Source organism: Oxyura jamaicensis, chromosome 17 (genome assembly GCF_011077185.1).
Source record: "Oxyura jamaicensis isolate SHBP4307 breed ruddy duck chromosome 17, BPBGC_Ojam_1.0, whole genome shotgun sequence".
NCBI classification, from domain to species: domain Eukaryota; kingdom Metazoa; phylum Chordata; class Aves; order Anseriformes; family Anatidae; genus Oxyura; species Oxyura jamaicensis.
In genome coordinates, this window is record NC_048909.1 from 5,176,385 (window position 1) to 5,196,400 (window position 20,016).

Sequence of the window (20,016 nt, forward strand, 5' to 3'; positions counted from 1 at the left end):
TTGTTGTGAGCATCAATGCGGTGGCAAGCTGCCGAATCTGGCATCCGTTCTCCAGGAGCTGACCACAGCCAGGGTCCCCCTTGCCAGCTCCCGGCTTGTAATGTGGCGGTGCCTTCCTGCCAAGCTATTTTTCATGTCTGCTGTCTTCTTCCATGTTGACTTATAAAGTTAATGTCTTCACTCATGCCTCCAGTGAATGCCAAGCCTCCAAATACTCTTTTCCTCCATCTGATAAGTTGTTAGAAGTGCGTGCGATAGCCTTGCACTCCCTACTGAAGTGGGAAGGCTGTTGCATCATCTGAAAGCGTATTGCCTTGGAAGACCAGATAGCAAAAAGCAGGGCAGCCTTGGGGTTGTGGAGGTTTCATTTTACAGCCTCCCCCAGCCTCCTGACGTATAGCTAAGATAACTTGGTGGTGAACGTAAGCGTGTGCGGCTTTGCCAAGTTACACAGCTGTGGCTGTTGTCTGTGCAAACAATGGGGGGACAAGTTTTGCCATGTGTCTGGAAAGGCTGGCATAACCACAAGTCACTGAGAAAATAAATTGTGCTCCTTTATGTAGGGACTGAGACTTTTAAACAGCTCCTCCCATCTCGCTCCAGTCTTTTCTCTGCTTTGGATGAAGCTGAGGCCCTTCCTTGCGTTTAGAGGGAACCAAGCTAGAGTCTCCTGCACTATATAAGCTGAGATTTGGGAAGCTGTTAACAGTGTTTCCAAGTGCCTCTTCCTTTACAAATCACTGCCAGACTGCACTTCCCTGGAGCGGTCTCCTCGGAGGTGCAGAAAGGCTGCCCCTACGGCAAACGTGGCTTAGGAATGCACCCTGAGAGCTCTCACCTATGGCACCGAGTATTGTGGCTCACATGGGCTCACGTGCATAAATACTTTAAAGAAATACTGTAATTAAATTGTAATTTTAATTGTACTTGTGCCGTTAGGGGTGTTTGTGCAGGTAAACCAACCAAATGAGCTGCAGGAGGGAGTGCAAGTGGGCTGTAGGAGTTGATGGAAAGGGCTCAGGTAGCTCACTGCATCTTGTGCTGATACCCCAGCACCAAAATGTTTGGTGTCTTCTTTGGAACCGATTGATTTAAAAAAAAAAAATGCTTTTAATCATTCTGTTTGCAAGAAAAGTAAGGTGGAGGTCCTGAAAATTAGTAATTAGCAGAACTCCCTCGTTACTGAGAGACTTCTCATCCACGGATTGTGTTTTTCCTGCTAGCTAAGTTGATTCTTTGCTATCATATTTCTTTATTAGTTTAAATTGTTGAAATAATTTGGTTTGAACAATCAGTGACTTCTCTAATGCTTAATCTGGTTGCTGAGACTGGGCAGCTGTTCTCTTCTGCCTTCTGGGCTGGGCTCACCACTCTGAAATGCAGGAGCAAGCCCAGAGCAAAAGTCATGGTCTCTTCTTTGGCCCAAATTGCATTCCACATGGCCAGAGTTTCCCAAATCTCTGTGGTGAGGCACTCGTGTGGTTACTGATCACTCTGATACCAGCACATGTTCTACGTTCGTGATTACAACATCCAAATAATCTGGCAAGCTGCACAATATTGGCATATATTTATTTTTTTACAGAATAGGCAAAACGAAGCACTGAAAGCACAGGCAAAAAGTGTTTGAAAGGTGCCAGGACCCATAACTTCTGCTGAAACCAAGGACGGTTTATTTCCAAGAATGTTCTCGGTGATTTGTTCATTGTCATTCAAAAAGCTCGTGAGGAATTAAATCAACATCTCCTAAGCACGAGAGCATCCTTCTTCCTTCGGGGAAATGTTCATTCAGAAATCAGACCAAAGTCCAAAATGGTTTTCATCAGAAATAAGAAAAACTAACGCAACTGTCCCTGTTGAATCTGAAAGCATTTTGATCTTGACTTTCTTAAATAGGAGGCTGCTTGATTTGGAAATCTCGGCCATGAATAATGAGAGGCTTTGGCAGATTCGGTGCTCTTCAGCATTAGGTAATCGAGTCTGTGTAATCTGTGCTCTGTTAGAGCCCCTCAGAAGCAGGAACGGATCGTATACTTGCATAAAAGGAGCAAAGCAGATGCTTGGGAGGGTGGAGGGGCTGTAGGGTGACTTCAGTGGTGTCTGGCTGAAGGGCTTCGGGGGAAGCTGGCTCACCGCAGGTGGAACTGCCTGCCCTGGAGGGCCAGGAGGGGTAGCTGGAGGGGTAGCTACGCTAAAAACTGTGATGAATTCTTTATCCAAAGAGGATGTGGCACGGAGATGTGAAGTGTGACACAGACAGAGAGCAAACCTTCCTCTGGGGTGACAAAAGAGGACACCCACCAGCCCCACACCCCGCAGAGGGGACATCCCCCTTCTTTGCAGGGATGCGATCTGTCACTGTCCTGGGTCTAAACTGAGCAGGAGGCAAAGGCTCCTGCATAGCTGCGTGAAGTAGAGCTGGCGAGGAGGCCAGCCGGGAGCAGGAGCCTTGCCAGGAGCCCCGCAGGGTGACTCTGGCCGCTCCGGGACCCAGCGCTGGCCCCGAGCCACCCCGCTCGCCCTCGCGCCCACCTGCGGGGGGCTCAGTCTGCGCCCTCCACCAGGAATGCTCTCAGAGGTGTCGGCTGCCAACATAAGCTACATTTGTTTATTTTATTCTCCCTCTTTTTTTTTTTTTTTTTTTTCCACTCAATGCCTTCTCTCACCCTCAGCCTCGCTTCCCCACCACCTTTTTTTTTTTGGTTTAAATTGTTTGACTTGCACGCTCCATCCCCGGGGAGACTCCTGGGCAGAGATTTACCTGGCCGGAGCCAACTGGCAAATGCAGCCTTTCGCAGACAAGACAGGAGGACTGGTTGGTTCGAGCAGCTTCACCTTCAGCCAACAGGAAAATAAAATCCTATTTTTGGAGAAGGTTTCTGTTGGCGCGCAGACCTGCCAGGATTCCTCGCAGCAGCAGCTGCCAGACTTGCCTCCCTTACTCCACCAGGGAAAGTGTTTTAAACTGGATCAGATGGTGCGTACATACAACACACCCACCCTCACGCGCACACCTGAAAAGGCCTCGGGGAAGCAAAGGGCTCGGCGCCGCGGGCCCCCCTCTGTTTCCCTGAGGATGGCTGCTTGCGGGGCGCGAGGCGAGGAGTGGTGGCGGCTGCTCAGAGCCGGAGCAGCCCTTTGGCTGACGGCAAGGAAGGGCAGGCTGCTCTGTTTGCTTTAAGCAGAGGAAGAAAGGAAGGGGAGGTGGAGGGGGATGTAATCCCCGCTGCAGGAGGAGCTGTTTCCAGAGTCTGTCTGGGTCTGGTTGTTCTCAGCAGGAGTCTCCTGGCATGCGAGAGGATGCCCTTTGCAGGGAGCGGGATGAGCCAGGGTTAAGGCACTGCTGGGGGACCTCAAGATATAGAGTCAGTTACTGGTCCAGCTTCAGGTTTCTCGGGATAAATCAGCTTGTGTCTCTGTGTCTCGGTTCCCTCTCCAGCAGTGGTTCCCTGCCTTTACTGAGCGCAGAGAGTACAAAGTCTGCAGCCACTGCTTGGGGTGGGCAGGGGGAGCACAGAAGCCCTGGGTCCTGCTTAGTGCGAGCCATCTGCTTGTATGGTTTTTCTCCAGCTCCTCTTCAAGTTTCACCTCGCTTCTTTCATTGAATTTCTACTTCAGACAATGTGAAATCCATTCAGCTGAGCTTTACTCTCATTTTTTTTTTACCTTCTGTATTTCCCAGCTGTGAGATGGAGCCAAAAGTTTTGTCATACCTGCCTCCAGGCACCGCCAAGGAGCGCCCCGCTGGCTCCTGGCCCGCAGGACGTGTGAGGCAAACCTTTTCCTCCCAGCTCCACTGCCCTTTGCCATCCCTTCCCGGTCCTGGTCCTTCTCTGCATGTCCCCTCCCTTCCACAGAGCAAGCAGGATGCTCAGCGGGATGTTTTTCACTAGGATGCTTTAATTTGTTATCCCAATTCTTTAGCAGAATTTCCAGGGACCAGGCTTCCCAGAAAAACAGCTGCACCCTGAGGAAACAGTGGACTTTTCCATACCAAAAAAAACCCCTCTGCACTTGCTTTGGGAAGGTCAGGAGACTCAGGAGAATGTGCTGAGCTCTGTGATCCCTTTCACGAGCCTCCTGTAATGCACCAAGTGAGATGAGCTGCCTGGCCCCATGTTTGGGTTCCTCGGGCTGCTGGAGCAGAGCGTAGAAGAGACACGGTGGGACAAAACAAAGGAGTTACCATAGTCCTTCTGCAATTCCTAGGCTGCTCGTTTCAGTTGAATAGCTCTAGTTTTGTTCCTGAGGAACACCTCTGGCCTTCAGGCTGAGGCAGGAGGGGAGAGGATCTGAAAAAATATCTTTTACAGACATGCAAGATACGGTGAGTTAGGATGCTGTGGTCGCTGGAACTGTTCTTGTGGTTTAAACTGCTACTGCTTATCCCATGGAAAAAAGAGCGCTTCCTTTTTCGTTAGGGGCTTAACAGATTGATTGCCTCCTGCTGTGAACAGGACTGTGCTACAGTAGACTTCATCACCTGGTGGTACAGTAGATTTCACCACAGTCTTTGGAGACTGTGCGGATGCTGAAACATCCTCCTTCGTGCCACTGCCACCAGCCTTGGTCTCATTTAACGCACAAGAATCGTACATGTGCTGCCAGCCTCAAAGATAGGGGTGCCTGGAGTTCGTTGAGTTGAAGCTGCTCTTCCCATTTCTCTCCTCTCCTGGCTTTTGCAATGGAGATCAAAAATTACCAGGGGACCATCCATCCCCCAGAGACCTGTGAGCCTGGGCTGGGCGGTGTGTGTACCGGCAGAGCAGACATTAAGGATAACCAGGTGCTGCCGAGGATGGGGCTCTGCTGCTGCCTGCTGTCCTGGGGCTGGCTGTTGTAGCTGCGATGCCAGCCCGCATCCTTCTGGGTTTTATTCTCCATTTCCTGCTGCTTTGACCCTTTTACAGCCCATCTCAAGGATGGGAAGAAGCCCTAGCTCTGTGAGGGAGCCGCAGTGTGCTGCTGTGAACGGGTTTCCATGTCGAATCCCTTGCAGGGTGGCGTTGGCCAAGTTGGCCTCACCCCAGGTACGTACCCAGCTCTCTGCCTCTGAAATAGGAATAATCTGCGTTGTAAAATACTTGGAGATGTACTGTTGGAACGCCTGTATAAAGGCTAGATATTTATTAACTCTATTAGTAAATGCCTGCGTCTTTATCTTTAAGCAGTGTGGTTAGTCCTAGAAACCGAGACGTAAAAAGAGATTAGTGGGAAACACTCATTTAAATCGTTTCTTATCTGAGCACTTTTCTGGCAGAAGAGCGCATTGTTTATATCGCTTTGGAAGAGATTTAACCCAAATTTAGAAAATCCTCTTAGTCTGGAGCACGCATTTCCCTAGATGATATGCTGCTGTGGCTGTATTGATTTCATTCTACTCTGCAAACTAATAAAACCTTCCCAGATTGGCAAGGCCTTAGCTCAGCAGGAGGCACCCCAGAAGCCCCAGGGCCAGGTTGCCCGGTGGCATCTGTGGGTCCCTTTGTGCCCGGCTGTGCCCCCTGAGAAAGGAAGGCTGCGGCTGGGGGCGTGCTGAGGGCTGTGCCTGCACTCTGCAGCAGCGTGAGTACAGTATCGGGCTGTGCAAACTCATATTTTCCTTGGCAAGTTGTACAACTGTAAACAGCAAAATATTCCAAGGCAGTCCTTTTTTTTTCTTTTGTCTTGCCTGAGCAATGAGTTTTCTCTGCAAATCTCTGTTCGGATCTTATTGATTCAGCATGTCACAGTTATTTTTCCTCTATTTTTATTAAAGAAGGTTGTACCCCCTCGCACCCCCCGCCTGCTTGTTATATTTGACGTCTTTGTCTCTAGATGGCAGAAGGCTTTTTCCAGTGGTTGCTTACCACAGCTTCTTGGCTTTGTGCACAGGCTGGAGGGATGCAGTGCCCAGCTGGAACGGCAGACAACTTTCCCATTCACCGTGATGCCTGTAAAATACAAGTTTTGAGTCCAAACAAGCAAGCAATAGCTTGCATCCATTCATGAGACTGTACCGTAGGGGACTGGTACAGAGGAGGTGAAATCCTAGCTCAGAAGTCAGTAGCAGAATTACAGTTGCCTTAACAGATCCCCCGTATTTCACCTGGGGTGTGACCAAGCATCTTTCTACCTGGTCGTGTTGGCCACGAGTTGTGAGCCACTGACGGTGCGTGGAGGTCAGGCTGTGGCGAGGCAGCCTTTTATATGTAAGTACAGCTCTGAGTTTCCCTCCTGATGTCCACGGTCAGAATAGCATGGAGAGGAAAACAGGATCGTAGCCCACGTCCAGCAGGGAGAGCCTGGGGTTAGGCTCTGCCTTTGCGCTGTCCATGGGCAGCTCTTCCAGCAGACAGCACCCCTTTTAGCTCAGGGTTGAAGGAGGGGATGCTGTGTCATATTTGATCTTGTTTTGCTGGTGTTTGAGCGGGTCCCTGATAGCTGTCTGCAGCCTGCACCCCGCCAGCCCTTTGCTGAATGGCGTGCAAGCTCAGGGGAGGGTTGGATCTTAAACTCAACGGCTTCCTCCTTGAAGACAGAAGTGTAGTGACCAGCAGGGTTTGCTAAGCACGGTTATATCCCTGTGCTGAGCTCTGGCTGAGGGACACGGAGCACGACAGGACAGGGGAGAGCCAGCTGCTGGGCGCATTGGTGGTACGTGGGGCACGGGGGGACTTGGTGCAGCACGGGGTCTGAAAGAGAACATGTCACGCCACTGAGTTCTGTCTCAGTACCTCTTTTATAAGTGTTTGATACCTTTCAGATTTGTATCAGATATAATGAGACAATGCAGAAGGCTTTGTGGTGACCTCTTCGTGTAGTTAACGTGGTCTTTCACAGCCCTGGGGTGCGGACCGTAAGGAGCGTGGAGCCGTTTGTTCCTCTGGCGAACTGCAAGGTCAAAAATGCATCGGAGTGAGTTCCCTGGCGTCTTTGGTCAGCCCCATTAAGCACCGGCATGGGCTCCGACAGGCATTAAGCTATTCAGCTGTCCTCTGAGAAGGGGGAGCTGTTAAAATGACTGGGGTAGTCAACGGGATGAAATGATACAGATTGACAGCCCGTTCTTGAGGACAGTCATTGCAGTAAGGTTTGTGAATTCTTGCAGAACATAAAGGATTTAGGGTTGACTTTTAAGGAGGTATTGCATTTATCGGTAGGGCGTTTCTTCTAAAGAGGATAGAAGCCCTGTATCAGTAAATACAGAGTCTGATCCTCCCAATGTGGGATTAATGTTTCACTTGTAAATTACACAGCGTAATCTTGGGGGCTGCATACCCTTGTGGGTCATACTGAAAGTACTTCGGTGAACCAAAAGGAGAAAAAAGCATTGATTTTCACCTTTCTCTCTCCTTCACACTCTCACACTTTCTACATGGTGCTGCTAAAGCCTTGCCTGCCATCTGAAGCCTGCCCAGGGCTGACAGCTGCTGTGAAACGGCACAGCTGATGGAGGACCGGCACAGCCTGAAGGCAAGGCGTGAACTGTCAGGTCCCTCAGCAAGGGCTGCTTTTCACAGCACGGCCAAGGAAAAAGCCTTCCTGTCTTCTCCCTGAGTTTTCCTCTCGAGGCTTCCACCACTTAATGTGCAGCTCATGGCCGAGCCTTGTAAACAAGACTTCTGGTTACCCTTCACTGGCCCCAGGAGAGGGGAGTGAATCAGCTCTTGGCCCCACAGAGCCTCTCGCTGGGCTCGTGGAGCAGGGGCGGTTTGGACGAGGACAAGCAGGCGGCGTGGCCCAGGCTTCCTGGTGACCTGCTGTCAAGTGCTGCACTGCGTGCTGGGGACAGTCTTTAAGCTAGCTGCTTTCACACCAGGCTACGTCAATAAGTAATACTGATGTTTTCCTCCTCAGGGTTTTCCTGGTGATTTTGGGGAACGAGGACCTCCAGGCATCGATGGGAACCCGGTAAGTTGATGGCTTTTCCCCTTGTTTCTTTTCATTGTGGTGGACATATCGTGCTAGTGAGAGCTGAGTGAAGCTTCTCAGTTTGGTGGCAGCTGATAGCATTTTGTTGTTCCTCCTGAAAAACAAATGCACGCCCCTGCCCTGCTCATGCATACTGCGAATTCCTGCGTTCAGCTCAACATCCTGTAACTGCCAGGTCATCACGTCGCCATCTGCTTTCTGTCTGCCTCCATCACCTTCCTTGCACCTTGGTCTTGACAGGTGCTTTCTCATCCTGAGGATATGATTAGAAGAAAAATCAGGTGAGAGAAGGTAGGGATGCTGCTCTTGAGGAGCAAGCAGTGGCCAGAGCATGTGGTCCATGCTACAGGAATCACCCTGTTGACTCTGGTGTGCTTGGGATGAAGCATGTGTGAGCAGAGCAGCAGGACACGGCCCACAGAGAGAGCGATACATCATCATAAGGCACCACAGATGGCTATGTGACTGCATGAGCCCTCCAAGGAGCAGGTCTGGTGTTCAATTGCAGAGCGGTCTGAGACAGTACGTAAAGAAAGAGGCTGCACTTCTCCTGCTTTTCACCACATCTCATTTTCTGATGAGGGATAGCAAGCTGGTACTGCATGGTTTGCGTCTCACTAGCATGTAGCTGTGAGCTTCTAAAGTACTCCAAGCTTAGTGCCTTTCCTCAGCCAAAGGGAACCATCGGCATCAGTACAAGTTCCAGGTTGTCTGCTCTGGAGCCTGCGTGTGCTGGGGAACAGATGCAGAGGTCTGGGCTTCTGCGCCCCTGCCTCATGCCTCCCCTGGCCCCAGTGCTGCGTTGAGAGGTCTCCAGGCCCTTGAGTTCTCGGCCTCCCTCCGGTCTCCATCTGACCCCTGCTGGCTTTCTAAGAATGGGATGTGTCTCCTGGGAACTGGGTCAGGATGGTCCCAGAGACCATTTGAGCAGCTGGATGCTAATAAGAATTATTTTGCTCTGTTCCTGTAGCACTTCATGCCAAACAGTTGAGTATGTGCTGTGTTTTCCACTGCTCACAAAACATGCCATTGTGGACTGTAAAATTATCAGATGTATTAATTATTGGAAATTATTTTCTGAATGGCTCTGTCAGTTCTTCCTCAATTAGCAGACGAGGCGTCCTGATTCATCTTTGAAATTCATACTGTCTTGGCTGTTCACACACAGCATCACAGCGTGGCTGTGGTGTTCAATGGAGTGATTTGTGTGAAGCTATCCACGCCTTACGCGTCTCAAGTTCCCATTCATCACATACGCGGCATAGAAGTTATTTTCACAAGCAGCTCCGGCCAGCAGGCCAAGCTCAGCCTTTGTGGGAATTCAGCAGCAGAGTTACAATTGCAGTGAACTGAAAGAATTAGATTCCCAAGGAATCCTTCTGCAGGAGTTTTCCCATCCCTCAGTCAACATAAGCCGTGGGTCAGAGTGGAATCAGTAGTCCCAGAGTAGAAAACTTTCTAGATTGTATTGCTGTTTCCAGCCAGCCCACCAGGAAGAGCAGCAGTCCTGGAGGTCAGGAAGAGTCCTTTTTTTACAAAGAACTTGTTTTGGTTTTGTTTAAATTCACTAGTTGTCTAAGCCCCATTCAGAAGATGTGCTCGATGTTAGCCGAATGCCAGTTCCCAGAGCATCGGGGAGCAGCAAATGTCCTTTCCGTTAATTCATCCAGAAAGATCGCTCTTCTTTCATCTTATCAACGGCTTTTAAATATTAATGCGCCTTGGAGATCGTAGAATGAAAACAGACTGTTTCGGCGGACTTGAAGGGAGGTTCACAGGGTCACGAGTGGAGTCACAGACACAGAAAAATGCCAGAAAGTCTGTTTGCGGAACAGACGGCTATGCCGAGTTTGCTAGGTGGAGCATGCAGCTAAATCGCAGGCAGGCGGGCAGGCTGCCACGGGTCCTGAGCTGCCCCATGCTCCGTTTGATCCCCGAGCACTTACGCTGCTGCTGTCGCACGGGGATGGACGAAGCCGACAGCCTCTGATCTTCTTTCCGTGCCTCCCAGACAGAGCCAAGGCTCCCGTGACCGCAGGGGCGTTCTTCCCTCCTACCAGCTCGCTGAGAACTGTCGAGCCATTGCATTCCAGATCCCCGTTCCCGGAGCGCTTTAGCCACTCTAATTAGTCTCTTAATCACAGGAATTGGACATGGGAAAGGACTGTTGATTCATCTCCTTGTCTCGTGTCCCAGTGCCAGATTGATGCTCTGCAAAGGAGGATTTCCAATTTTGCCCCGTTTCCCTCGCAGGTCAGGGACCAGTCTGTCACTGCTGATGGCCAGGAAGGGAGCACCTGGAAATTCCTCTTTCCCAGCCCAGGGAACGGCTCAAACAACAATTTGTCCGGCCTGCCTCTCTCAGAGGAGTCCACCCCCTTCTCTTCCAAGAGGAAATCCTTTTGTGTTAGACTGAGGCCATGTGTTTCCACATTTACCCTTTCTCTTAAGAAATACCCGAGTGATATAGCTCAGAAATCTAGGCAGTCCCACCCAGTGGGACCCAGAGCTGAGCATTCAGCCAGCCTTCATCCCAGCCACCCTTGGAGCCTGCAGAGCTCCTGGGGAGACCCAGGCCACCGTGCAGCTCCTCTGCCGAGCATCCCCAGGGATGTTCCTTCTCCTCGCTGAGCCTAGCAGTGCCAGGCCTCACCTGGATGCTCGAAGCCAACCTTGTTGCAGTAGCTCTGAGGACACAGAAATCCCACCCATGAGGAACAATCGCTCCACAGATGTCCCAAGTATGCAGGAAGGGAACTGGCCATAAAAAAGCAATTTTAGGCTGATTGAGATTATGAAATGCTTTTTGTGTGTGCTTGCCCAATAGTCCTTTCCTCCACTTCCCATAAAATAAACACACGTAACCCTTTGCCCAGGAAGGCTGAGCACGTTTAGTCACGTTGCGTCCCCTTCTCTTTCATTCTTTCACTGGGCAAATCTTGCCATAAAAGGGGAGCTTTATTGCACCGAAGGGGACTCCACCAGATGTGCACCATAAACCGAGCTGGTCTGTCAAAGAAAGTAGCCAGTGTGATCCAGAGCAGGGGTAGGGTTGCCTGAGCCAAGGGGAAGTTTAGCAGTTCCAGTGCACTTGTTTGGGGAGGCCCTGCTGGAGCTGGTGTGTGAGGGCAGCTCCTTGCTCCGACAAGCAGCCCACTGTCAGTGCAGCCGGGCAGCAGATCTACCAGAAGCCAGCACACCCTCTTCTCAAATTGCCCAGTTTAATTTTCATCTGCATTCTCCTTTTATCATGAGTTTTACTGTTTCTTACCGCTCTCAAATCCTCACCTTTCCCCGTGCAGAGCAGCACCTTGCCTCTCCATCCCACCCTAGCTTTGCAGCCCCCGTGCCCCCTCTCTGCCCGAGCGAGCCTTCCCATCCCTCGAGGCAGCTCCCACTGCTCTCCTGCCTGCCCTGTGCATATAAAATGCTGCTTTTATCCAGCCTGCTGCTGGGAGGGGACATCAGCCTGCAAATAGCTGCAGAGCAACAAGCAGCCCTGTGTCTGCAGAGGCTGAGCACCCACAAGAGCGGGTTCAATGGCATGGAGTCTCTCCATCACTTTGGCCAGGGAACGGGGTTGGGGAAGGGGGAGGAAGGAGGAGGGACGGTGTTTTCCCTGCCCTCAAGCCCTTGAAACACTGAGCTGCCTTTCAGCCTCTGTTTGTCTACAAAGAGCCCATAACCATGTCGGTCTGTCTTTCCTTTTAGGGAGAATTGGGAGCCCCAGGTCCTCCTGGAGTCCTTGGACTCATTGTAAGTATAAAAACAAATGGAGATCTGGCTTCTCGGGCCTTTAACCCTTTTGGTGTGCATAACTACACACAGATTTTCTCCTTCCTGTGCCGGGCAGTGAAAGGGATGACTGTGTATGGGGGAGGCGTGACGGCTGGGGAGAGAGGAGTGGGCTGGTGGACTGGGAGATGGAAGAGAGCAAACCCTTTCTAAGCAAAAGGGAACGGAGTAAATAGTTACTGTTAGTGCACTTACTGCTACATAACTCGCCCTTTTGATAACATTTACCAGGGTATTTCTTCTAAGATGCAATATTAATTCCATGCCAGAATCTGTCATCTTTTATAAAGTGAGTCCCTGGGAGCAGTAACCCAAGGATGCATAGTTCTTGCTCACTGGAGAGACCACGTGCAGGAACTGTCTGTCCTTTGGGTATACAGGAATTCTGCGCATGCTCCCACTGTCCCACCACTAATCCAGGTAATTGCATACACAGCCAAATTCCACCCTTCGTTACACCCCTCCCCAGCAGGAGATAAATGGCTGTAAGGAAGGGTGGCAACTCATCCCCTGGCAGCTGTGCCGGGGGTTAGTGAATGCCCAGCTGAACATATTCTGGTTTATTTTTAGGGCTCAGTACTTGTTTCAAGGTATTTCCTTCCATGCACAAGAAGTGGTAGGCTCTGTTAGCAACTATAGCTTTCTTTCAAAATAGTTCCTCCTCAGCTATGATAATCCATGAAAATTTAATTTGTACTGAATGGTTAGAAAGAGTCTCCTTTTGCCTTCCCATAGCTTAATTACAGGAGCATGTAAGTCAGCTGAGTTTAAGGCCTTGGCTGCACTGGGCATTGCACAAACGCAGAGCACCAAAACCTGGAAATTTTACACTCCTTAGAGGAAAAGCAGAGAATATGGTGGTATATGTGTATTTGTCTTGCAGATGGGGGATTGGGGCAAAGGTGGATCATTTCTGTTGTGGGTTTCTTCCTGTTGTGGGCTTCCTGGGTGCCTCAGAAGAGGCAGAAAGTCAATCCTTGGCAGCACTGTTTTTTCAGGAGTCGCGTGCCGCAGCAGTGACACCGGGCTGCTGGCTGCTGGCACCGCTCCAAGCAGATAAAAAGCTCAGCCTGAGATTCAGTTCAAGCTGAGCAGGATCCTGTGTCCCGGGAGAACGGGCAGCTCCTGAATTCGGGCTGCCAAAGTGTCTCTGGCGGGATTGATCTGAGGGTGACCCCCTCCATTTCCCCAGGGAGAAGGGGGCACTTCCAGCCTGCCTTCTCCTCCCTGCAGGGCAGCAACCAGCCGCCTCCTGCCCTGGGCTGGCTGCAGGGCATACGGAGGCACTGGGGTTTGCTCCAGGCTGGCCCACGTCCGATCCCTTCCTTCCTCCCCTCTACAGCCCCCCGGGGACCGGCTGTTCCTTCCGCGTGCCCTGCAGGTGTTTGGGCTTGCTGTTTAAAAGGGGTTGGAGAGCAGAATTAGAGGTAACTAAAGCCTCTTGCTCTCCTAATTAGCTGTGCGGGCAAAGCTTTAAGTAAACGCGTTTCTACAAGAAGCCTTTATGCTGGGAGGCATGAAAAGGGCATCTGTTAGGGGCCGCGGCCCAGCGCTCCCAGCGTGGCTGCGGGCCCTGACTGCAGGCCAGGGCCGCGCTCCCTCGGCAGGGCCGGCCCTGTTTATTGACACGCTGCCCGCGAGGCTGCCACGCTGTATCACTGCCTCCCTTCATGGGCTGAGAGCAATCAAAGCCTGCTTCAATGTCGGCCACTGAAGGCTTCCTTTTATACGTGCGTGTGCAGGTACACACAGCCACCATGAACTCCAGTGTCCCAGGCGGCAGCTTCTCGCACAAGGCCCGATACGTGATGGTGTGCTGTCTTTTCCCTGCAGCCGAGTGTCCATGCTGCTGAGACATCTCTGTCCTTTCCCTCCTGTTTCTCTCCTTTCCTCCTGTATCCACCTAGATATCAGATCTGAGCAACCCAAATTTCTTGACCACTGCCTTTTCTTCTGCTGTTTGGGTCTGTGTCCTTTTTGACACTCCCTGAATCTCCCTCTGGAGAACTCAGGAATACCATGGTGGGATCCTTCTGAGACCACAAGTAACTTCACCAAGAACAAATACACTCCAGGACTGTAGTAAACCCGCTCAATATTTTATTTGTTTAATTCTTCAAATGGTGGAAGAGGAAAAAAAAAACTCTATTCTTAAAATGTATGAATTTAGGAAGAACAGACAGAACCAAAATCTCAGATCCTACAACAGCTGCAGGCTTCAAGGTGTTTTCTTAATTAATTTTTGATTATTTTGGCACTAATTTACCACCCTGAATTCCTTTACTAATAGAAGCTACATGTCAGATGAATATCCCATGCATTTTTACTTAGAAACTGTCCACATATAAAAAGTCTCTTGGCTAGTCCCAGGATGCTGCTTCTGCTGGTCAGTGGTGCAGCTCCTGTAAATTGAGGGGTACTGAGGGACTGGATGGGAGAAGAACGTGACACCACATACAGCCATCTGTTGGCTTTGCACCTAATAACTTCAATAATTTTCTTTCTCTTACTAGGGTGACATGGGCTCTGTTGGACCTATAGGCTATCCAGGACCAAAAGGCTTAAAGGTGAGAGAATACCTGAGTTACATGAGCTCTCGTCCCTCCATGGCAGGACTGAAGATCATTCTGTTCTTCCCTCGGGTGACTGTCCTGAGGGAAAGGATGGTCCCCAATATTGCTTGTCCGTTCACCCAGGCACAGGACTGTTCAACACAACATCCCGCTGGTGGTCTGCAGTAGGTGCAAGTTACTGGAGAATGCCTGGGGCATTTCCCCTGCATGCCTCCAGCCCAAGAAGGGTGTTTGAAGAAGGTTTGATGGAGCATTCTTTGGGAGCAGCCTGGTATTCGTTCGGCCTTGGGGCTGTGCCAGGCCAGTGCTGTGGGTCTGAGCCACCAGCCCCCCCAGGGACATCGATGTCATAGACCTGAGCAAGTCTTTGTGGTGGCTCAGTCTCAGCCTGAACTTTCTTTTGTTTCAGGGGCTGATGGGAAACCCTGGAGAACATGGACTGAAAGGTGATAAGGTGATCTGAATACTCCCTTATTGCACTGTGTTTTAATTTTGCATGGGAAACCCCCTTTCTAGCTTCTCTTTCTTATTCAGCACCATGGTACTGATTCCACTCTGGCTGGCTCTTTGCTCCCTCCCTTCCACCCTACCCCTTTCTTGAAAGCAAAGTTCTGATTTTTCTTTCTTTTATGATATCTGTCCCATCCCCTTTTCCATGGGGCTCAAGTGTAGGTCAGTTATGCTCAGCTCCTCTTTGGAGCTTCTGTCTCCCACTGATGATGACGGTAAACCACAAGATTATCCTGTGTTTTGCTGGGCTTTTATGTTTTTATATCGGTTACGTGATGGGATGGGGAGGAGGGTGAAGACCTAACACTGAAAGTGGGTTTGCATAAATGTATTTGAAGGGAAACATGATATAACAAAGCAGCACAGCTCACTGGAACAGACAAACAAGCTGGATCCCCAGGAAAACATGTTGTGTGTTAGGTACCTCTGCTCCTGTTCGAGAGGCTCACCTCAGCTCAGCCTCCTGCCGAGAGGAAATTGCCTTATGGCGAAATGATATAAATCACTTCAGAAAAAGAAAAAAGGAAAGGGGCATTGATGGCAATGATTTAGTGCTGCTGGCACAGAAACATGCAGCTTGAGCTAAATCAGCATGAATCTGCCTGTGTAAATGTCTCATTGTCATGAGAACCATCCTCCTACAGATATTCAGCTGCAGGATTTATTTAGTCTGAAAGAGTGGGAGGTGCAGTCATTTATTGCTGGTTCTGATTGCTCAGGAGGGCAACGCAAAATGACCATTAATTGTATTCTCCTCCTTCTGTGTGATGTTTTATTCTCTTATTAGATGTTTGCTTTTAGAGAATGATTTAGTAGCCCAAAACTGCACATGAGGAAGTAATGTCAAGCCAATTATTTCCACTCTTATTACGTTATAGCAATTTTTTGCCAGGGCTCCTGTCTGCAGTTTCCATTTCTCCCCTGTACTGCCTTTTCACTTTTGTAGAGAGGAAGGACAGGGCAACAGAAAGGCTTTTTCTCTAGGACAAATTTAAGACATCGGAGCTGGTTTCTTGACTCAACGCCAATTCCCAGAGGCCACAGACTCTTCTGTCTGCTCCTCGGAAGAAACATATTAAGAACTGGCCAGCATTTAAATCAGTGTTTAACAAAACTAACCCTCGTGGACATTCCAGTATCCATCACTTTACACAGACTGCTGTATTTATCCCCAGTATTTCTCCAGTTGCTGCTATCACAGTAAATGACCAGTTTGCAGCTTTCCCTAGAGCTATCCTCACAACAGTCCCAAGAGCAGAATTACCCACCATCTCCCAACAGCCCTGTACTCAGTCTTGCAGCTCCTCTCCTGGGGAGCAGGGAAGCTTTCCTTTCCCTGCCCAGCTACCTCTCCCACTGCATTTTCCTTGGACAGGACAGACTCCCTTCCTGGCTTTCGTTACAGCCCTTTCCTGAATCAGGACTGACAAACAATCCCTCCTGCTCAAGCTTCCTCTGTCCCTAAGGAGCTGACCTTAGTTTGAATATCCTGGGGCACTATCAAACACTCAGATCAAACAATAATACCAGGTACAAGAGAGAGCTTCCAAACAGCTTGTGTGTATCCTCTCCAGCAGTCTGAAGGCCAAAAGGATGGAAAACACTGGGCAAAGGAAAATCAGACCTGCTTAGGCATTGATGGCCACAGTTTTCATCTGCTCTGGTGAATGCATGCAGCTCTGGCATGGCAGGTGTTAGCCAAAGCATCCAAGTTTGCTGTACCTGCTTGCATGAGTACAGGCAAGGTTCCTCAGCTCTCCTTATGTTTGGGGGAGGATTTAGCCAGAAACAGCTTTGTGGGGTTTGTTCAGTTACTTGGTTTTCTGATCCGTTGGTCTTGCTGTTCAGCTAGTTGGCCCAGTTTGTAATGCATCCCTTCTCCAACTGATCAATTCATTCCAATAATTCTTTCATTCACTCCAATAATTCTTTAGTGAATTGCACCTAAAGACTTTATTTTCTCTCACTCTGATTTGGGCTTCATGAGCAAAAACACTCATCCCCTCTTACAGCTTGTTTACATTTGTGTTTTAATTGTTTATGCTCTTGTACCACTGAGAAATGTAAATGATAGCTGGTCTTGCTGCATTTCCTCAGTTAATAGCAAGGGAAAATTGCTGTCTTCACGGTCTAAATGTACATGTGGTTGGAGGATGGGATGTTTATGCTCTTCATGAGGCCTTCTGAGTCACAGAAGTGATCAAGGAGGAAGATACTAGAGGTGGGAAGTGTACCCTTGGCTCTCGGACTCTGTCCTCTCCAGCATCATCTCTCCTCTTGTTGCCTGCCTCATTTCAACGAAGATGTTTTCCATCTCAACCTTTATTTAGAAGCTGTGTGATAAATCTTTCTTTATTCCCCCACTTTGTTTTTGCCTTATGCCCTTCAGCTGAAGCTGGTCTTAGAAATGTCTGGCCTAAGGAAAACCCTGGTGTAGGAACATAGAGGCAGGATTTCTGTGTTTGCATGGTGCCCAGCTGGGCAGGCCCAGTTGTGCAGGACCCTGCCCAGAGCAGACTCGTGTTGGAGGCTCCGTTCCATCATCTCCAGCAGTTGTGTCACCGATAGTTTCTGCTGCTACTGCTGTTCTTAGGCTGGAACATCTTAACTGATTTCGCTGATTGCTTACTACTATTTTTCTGTCCATTAGATTTTGACTTCATTATAATCATCCATCATCATCTTCAGACAAAACTATCTTACTGCTATGACCAGAAACATAAGCAACCTGCCTGAGTCATGCATTTATTCTCTGTGCCTGTCAGTCTGAAAGTCTGCCTCCTGCCATTCTTGAAACGTTTCCAGAGCACAACTGTATGGAAATCTGCCTCTGCAGAGATCCTCATTTAAAGCTCGGTCGCCTCCCACGTAACAGTTCCCTTCTCTGCTGGGTGTTGGGGATGCAATTACCAGGTGAACTTAGCTAACTAATCAGAGAAAACAGTCCAGCCACTGCAGGCTGGTGTTTGCTGGCTGGAGCACACCCATCCTGCTGTGCTACTCGGTGAGTACGTGAGGTCCTTGAGCTCCCTTCGAAGAGCAGATTAGTTCAGACTTCCAGCTGATGCTTTTTGCCTGCAGCGCTTTCACAGGTAATGCTGCAGAAGGACTGGCACCATAACCTGAAGATGCACAGCCCATACAGCAGAAAGCTGTTAGAGTCTGGGAGTCCTGGTTACATCCCTGCTCGTGAACAGGGCTCAGGAAACAGTTCAAGACACATCATTTCCCATAGGAGCTGAGCTGCCATCATCAACTGTCCAAGCGTCTTTCCTGAGACTTTAAGCGGGCACCCCAAATTGCTAGTTGGTCTCTGAAAAAACTGAGACGTGCCAAGTGTGTTGAATGTGCAAGATGAATGCAACCAGGTCCTAGCAAGCACAAACGATGCTCAGTCAGTCAACAGGAGCTGTCAACCTCACCAAATATCTCCATTCCAGCAGCACGTCAGCACCTTATCCCAGAGAGTCCCAGTCTACTGAAGGCTGCATCTTGTGTGAGGATGTTAGCTGGAATCTCTTGAAAGCAGTTTCTAATAAACCCGCTTAGAAATGGAAGCTTTTCCCAAAGACACACAAGGGATTAGTGCAGACGTTTCCCATTATGCAGCCAGAGGGGAGAGGGGTGAATGTTCTGCTCCACCATGGCTTTCAGAAAGCTGGTAAATCTAGTTAAACTTCACATTTAAAAAGGGGAAAGAAAAAAAAAAAAAGGCCCTAGATATTTGTCAGCATCAGATGTGCTAGATCAGCAAGGGCAGAGAGCAGCAAACCTCGCTGCCCCATGCTGAAAGCAATCAGTAACCATTCATAATTAACAGCTCCTAGCAGATGAGAGCAGCCCCGAGGGTCACTCCTCGCACCTTCCATCTGCCACCACCTGTGGATTAGCCCGGGTCTGTGGGGCAGCAGGGTTTTCAAGAGCATCCCACATCCTCCTTGGCAAGGGATGGGTCTGTCTCCCATCGCATTTTTACAGAACTTGGCCTCTTCTGTGCCTCCCCGCGGAGCTGCCCGTGCTGTGCCACGTGCTGCTCCCTGGGAACCCTGCGGAGTCCCGGGGTACCTGGAGCACAGCCCGGCCACAGAGCTCTCCGTGGATGTGCTGATGAAGATTAAATTAGATGTCTGCAATCTCCTGTGCAGCCCATCTGTCTTGCTCACTGTCCAAGTGTGTGGCCTTGTGCAGATTTGTCCCCTTTGCTCAGGAGCAGACGGACCAGAAGTGGTTAAAGCCCGCGCATGGCTGGGTGCTGTGAGCCTGAGGCTGCCGCCTCTACCCCCTTGGGAACAGGTCCTCACTGCGATGCTGCGTCTTTCGGGAATGCTGCTGCTGTTGTCCTTTGCCACGACAGGGTTTTTCATTGGATTTTGGGCCTTGTTTCCTACGTTGCCTTGGTCAGTATTCTGCAAGGGGCAGCTACTTAGCCCGAACACATGCATCACGTGGAGGCCAGGTCTGATGTAGAATAAGGGGCAACACCCCGCTACTCCTGCAGAAATCACATCTTTATATCTAGACAGGCAAGTGCAGAGCACACCAGTGCCAGCCAGCCCTTCTGCATCCTTCTCATAAAAGGTAGCCCAGAAGTTATGGTGGGTTTTGTAGCTTCAGTTTTCCTCCAAAATGGGTCCATCTTATGTTTCCATTTCCATGCTTTCCTGGAGGCAAGGAGAGGGGGCAGAGGGGGCTGTGTCTGTTCTTACAGGGAGAAGTGGAATTACTGCATAACCCTGAAATAGAGTGGTCTTGAGAAGCCACGTGGTGTGATGAGCACAGAGGGAAGGTGGAGGAAGCGGAGGAAATCCTAGCTCCTTGTTCCTGTGAAGGAGTTTTATGAATGAGGACATCTGTAACTAGTAAAGGACATGGCTCGGTAAAATACCTATAACTAGTTTTGCAGTGTTAGCTCCCCATACATTGCCAAGCAGAAAACCCTGGAAGAAAAGACGTCCGATTGAGAGCAAAATGAGGTTTTTGCTCGGACACCTCTTCTGCGTGCTGCAGGCAGCAAACCTGCGTCACGCCTGCAGATCGGCCGCTTCCTTCACAGCCCCCTCTGTGCGGCGTTGCGTGAAGAGGGGCCTCAGGGTGAAGCTGAGTTTCTTTTTATAGGTGAAACACGAAGCATAGGCAATATCCCATGGGCAGATCCCATTTGTAACTCCAGATCATGCATTCCTCCCCCTCTTCATGAGCAGAGTGCTTGCAGCCCCTTCTCGTC

At 49.9% G+C, this 20,016-nt stretch overlaps 1 protein-coding gene across 4 annotated transcripts in view; it reads left to right on the plus strand.

Moving 5' to 3' along the window:
- The window catches only part of COL27A1 (collagen type XXVII alpha 1 chain), a 150,018-nt gene that overhangs the window by 56,100 nt on the left and 73,902 nt on the right, over positions 1-20,016 (plus strand). For all 4 annotated transcript variants that reach the window (XM_035341656.1, XM_035341657.1, XM_035341658.1 and 1 more), the window contains 4 exons: positions 7,840-7,893; positions 11,626-11,670; positions 14,223-14,276; positions 14,692-14,736. In XM_035341656.1, coding sequence (XP_035197547.1) covers positions 7,840-7,893; positions 11,626-11,670; positions 14,223-14,276; positions 14,692-14,736 — 198 coding nt within the window. The remainder of the gene's footprint in view (positions 1-7,839; positions 7,894-11,625; positions 11,671-14,222; positions 14,277-14,691; positions 14,737-20,016) is intronic.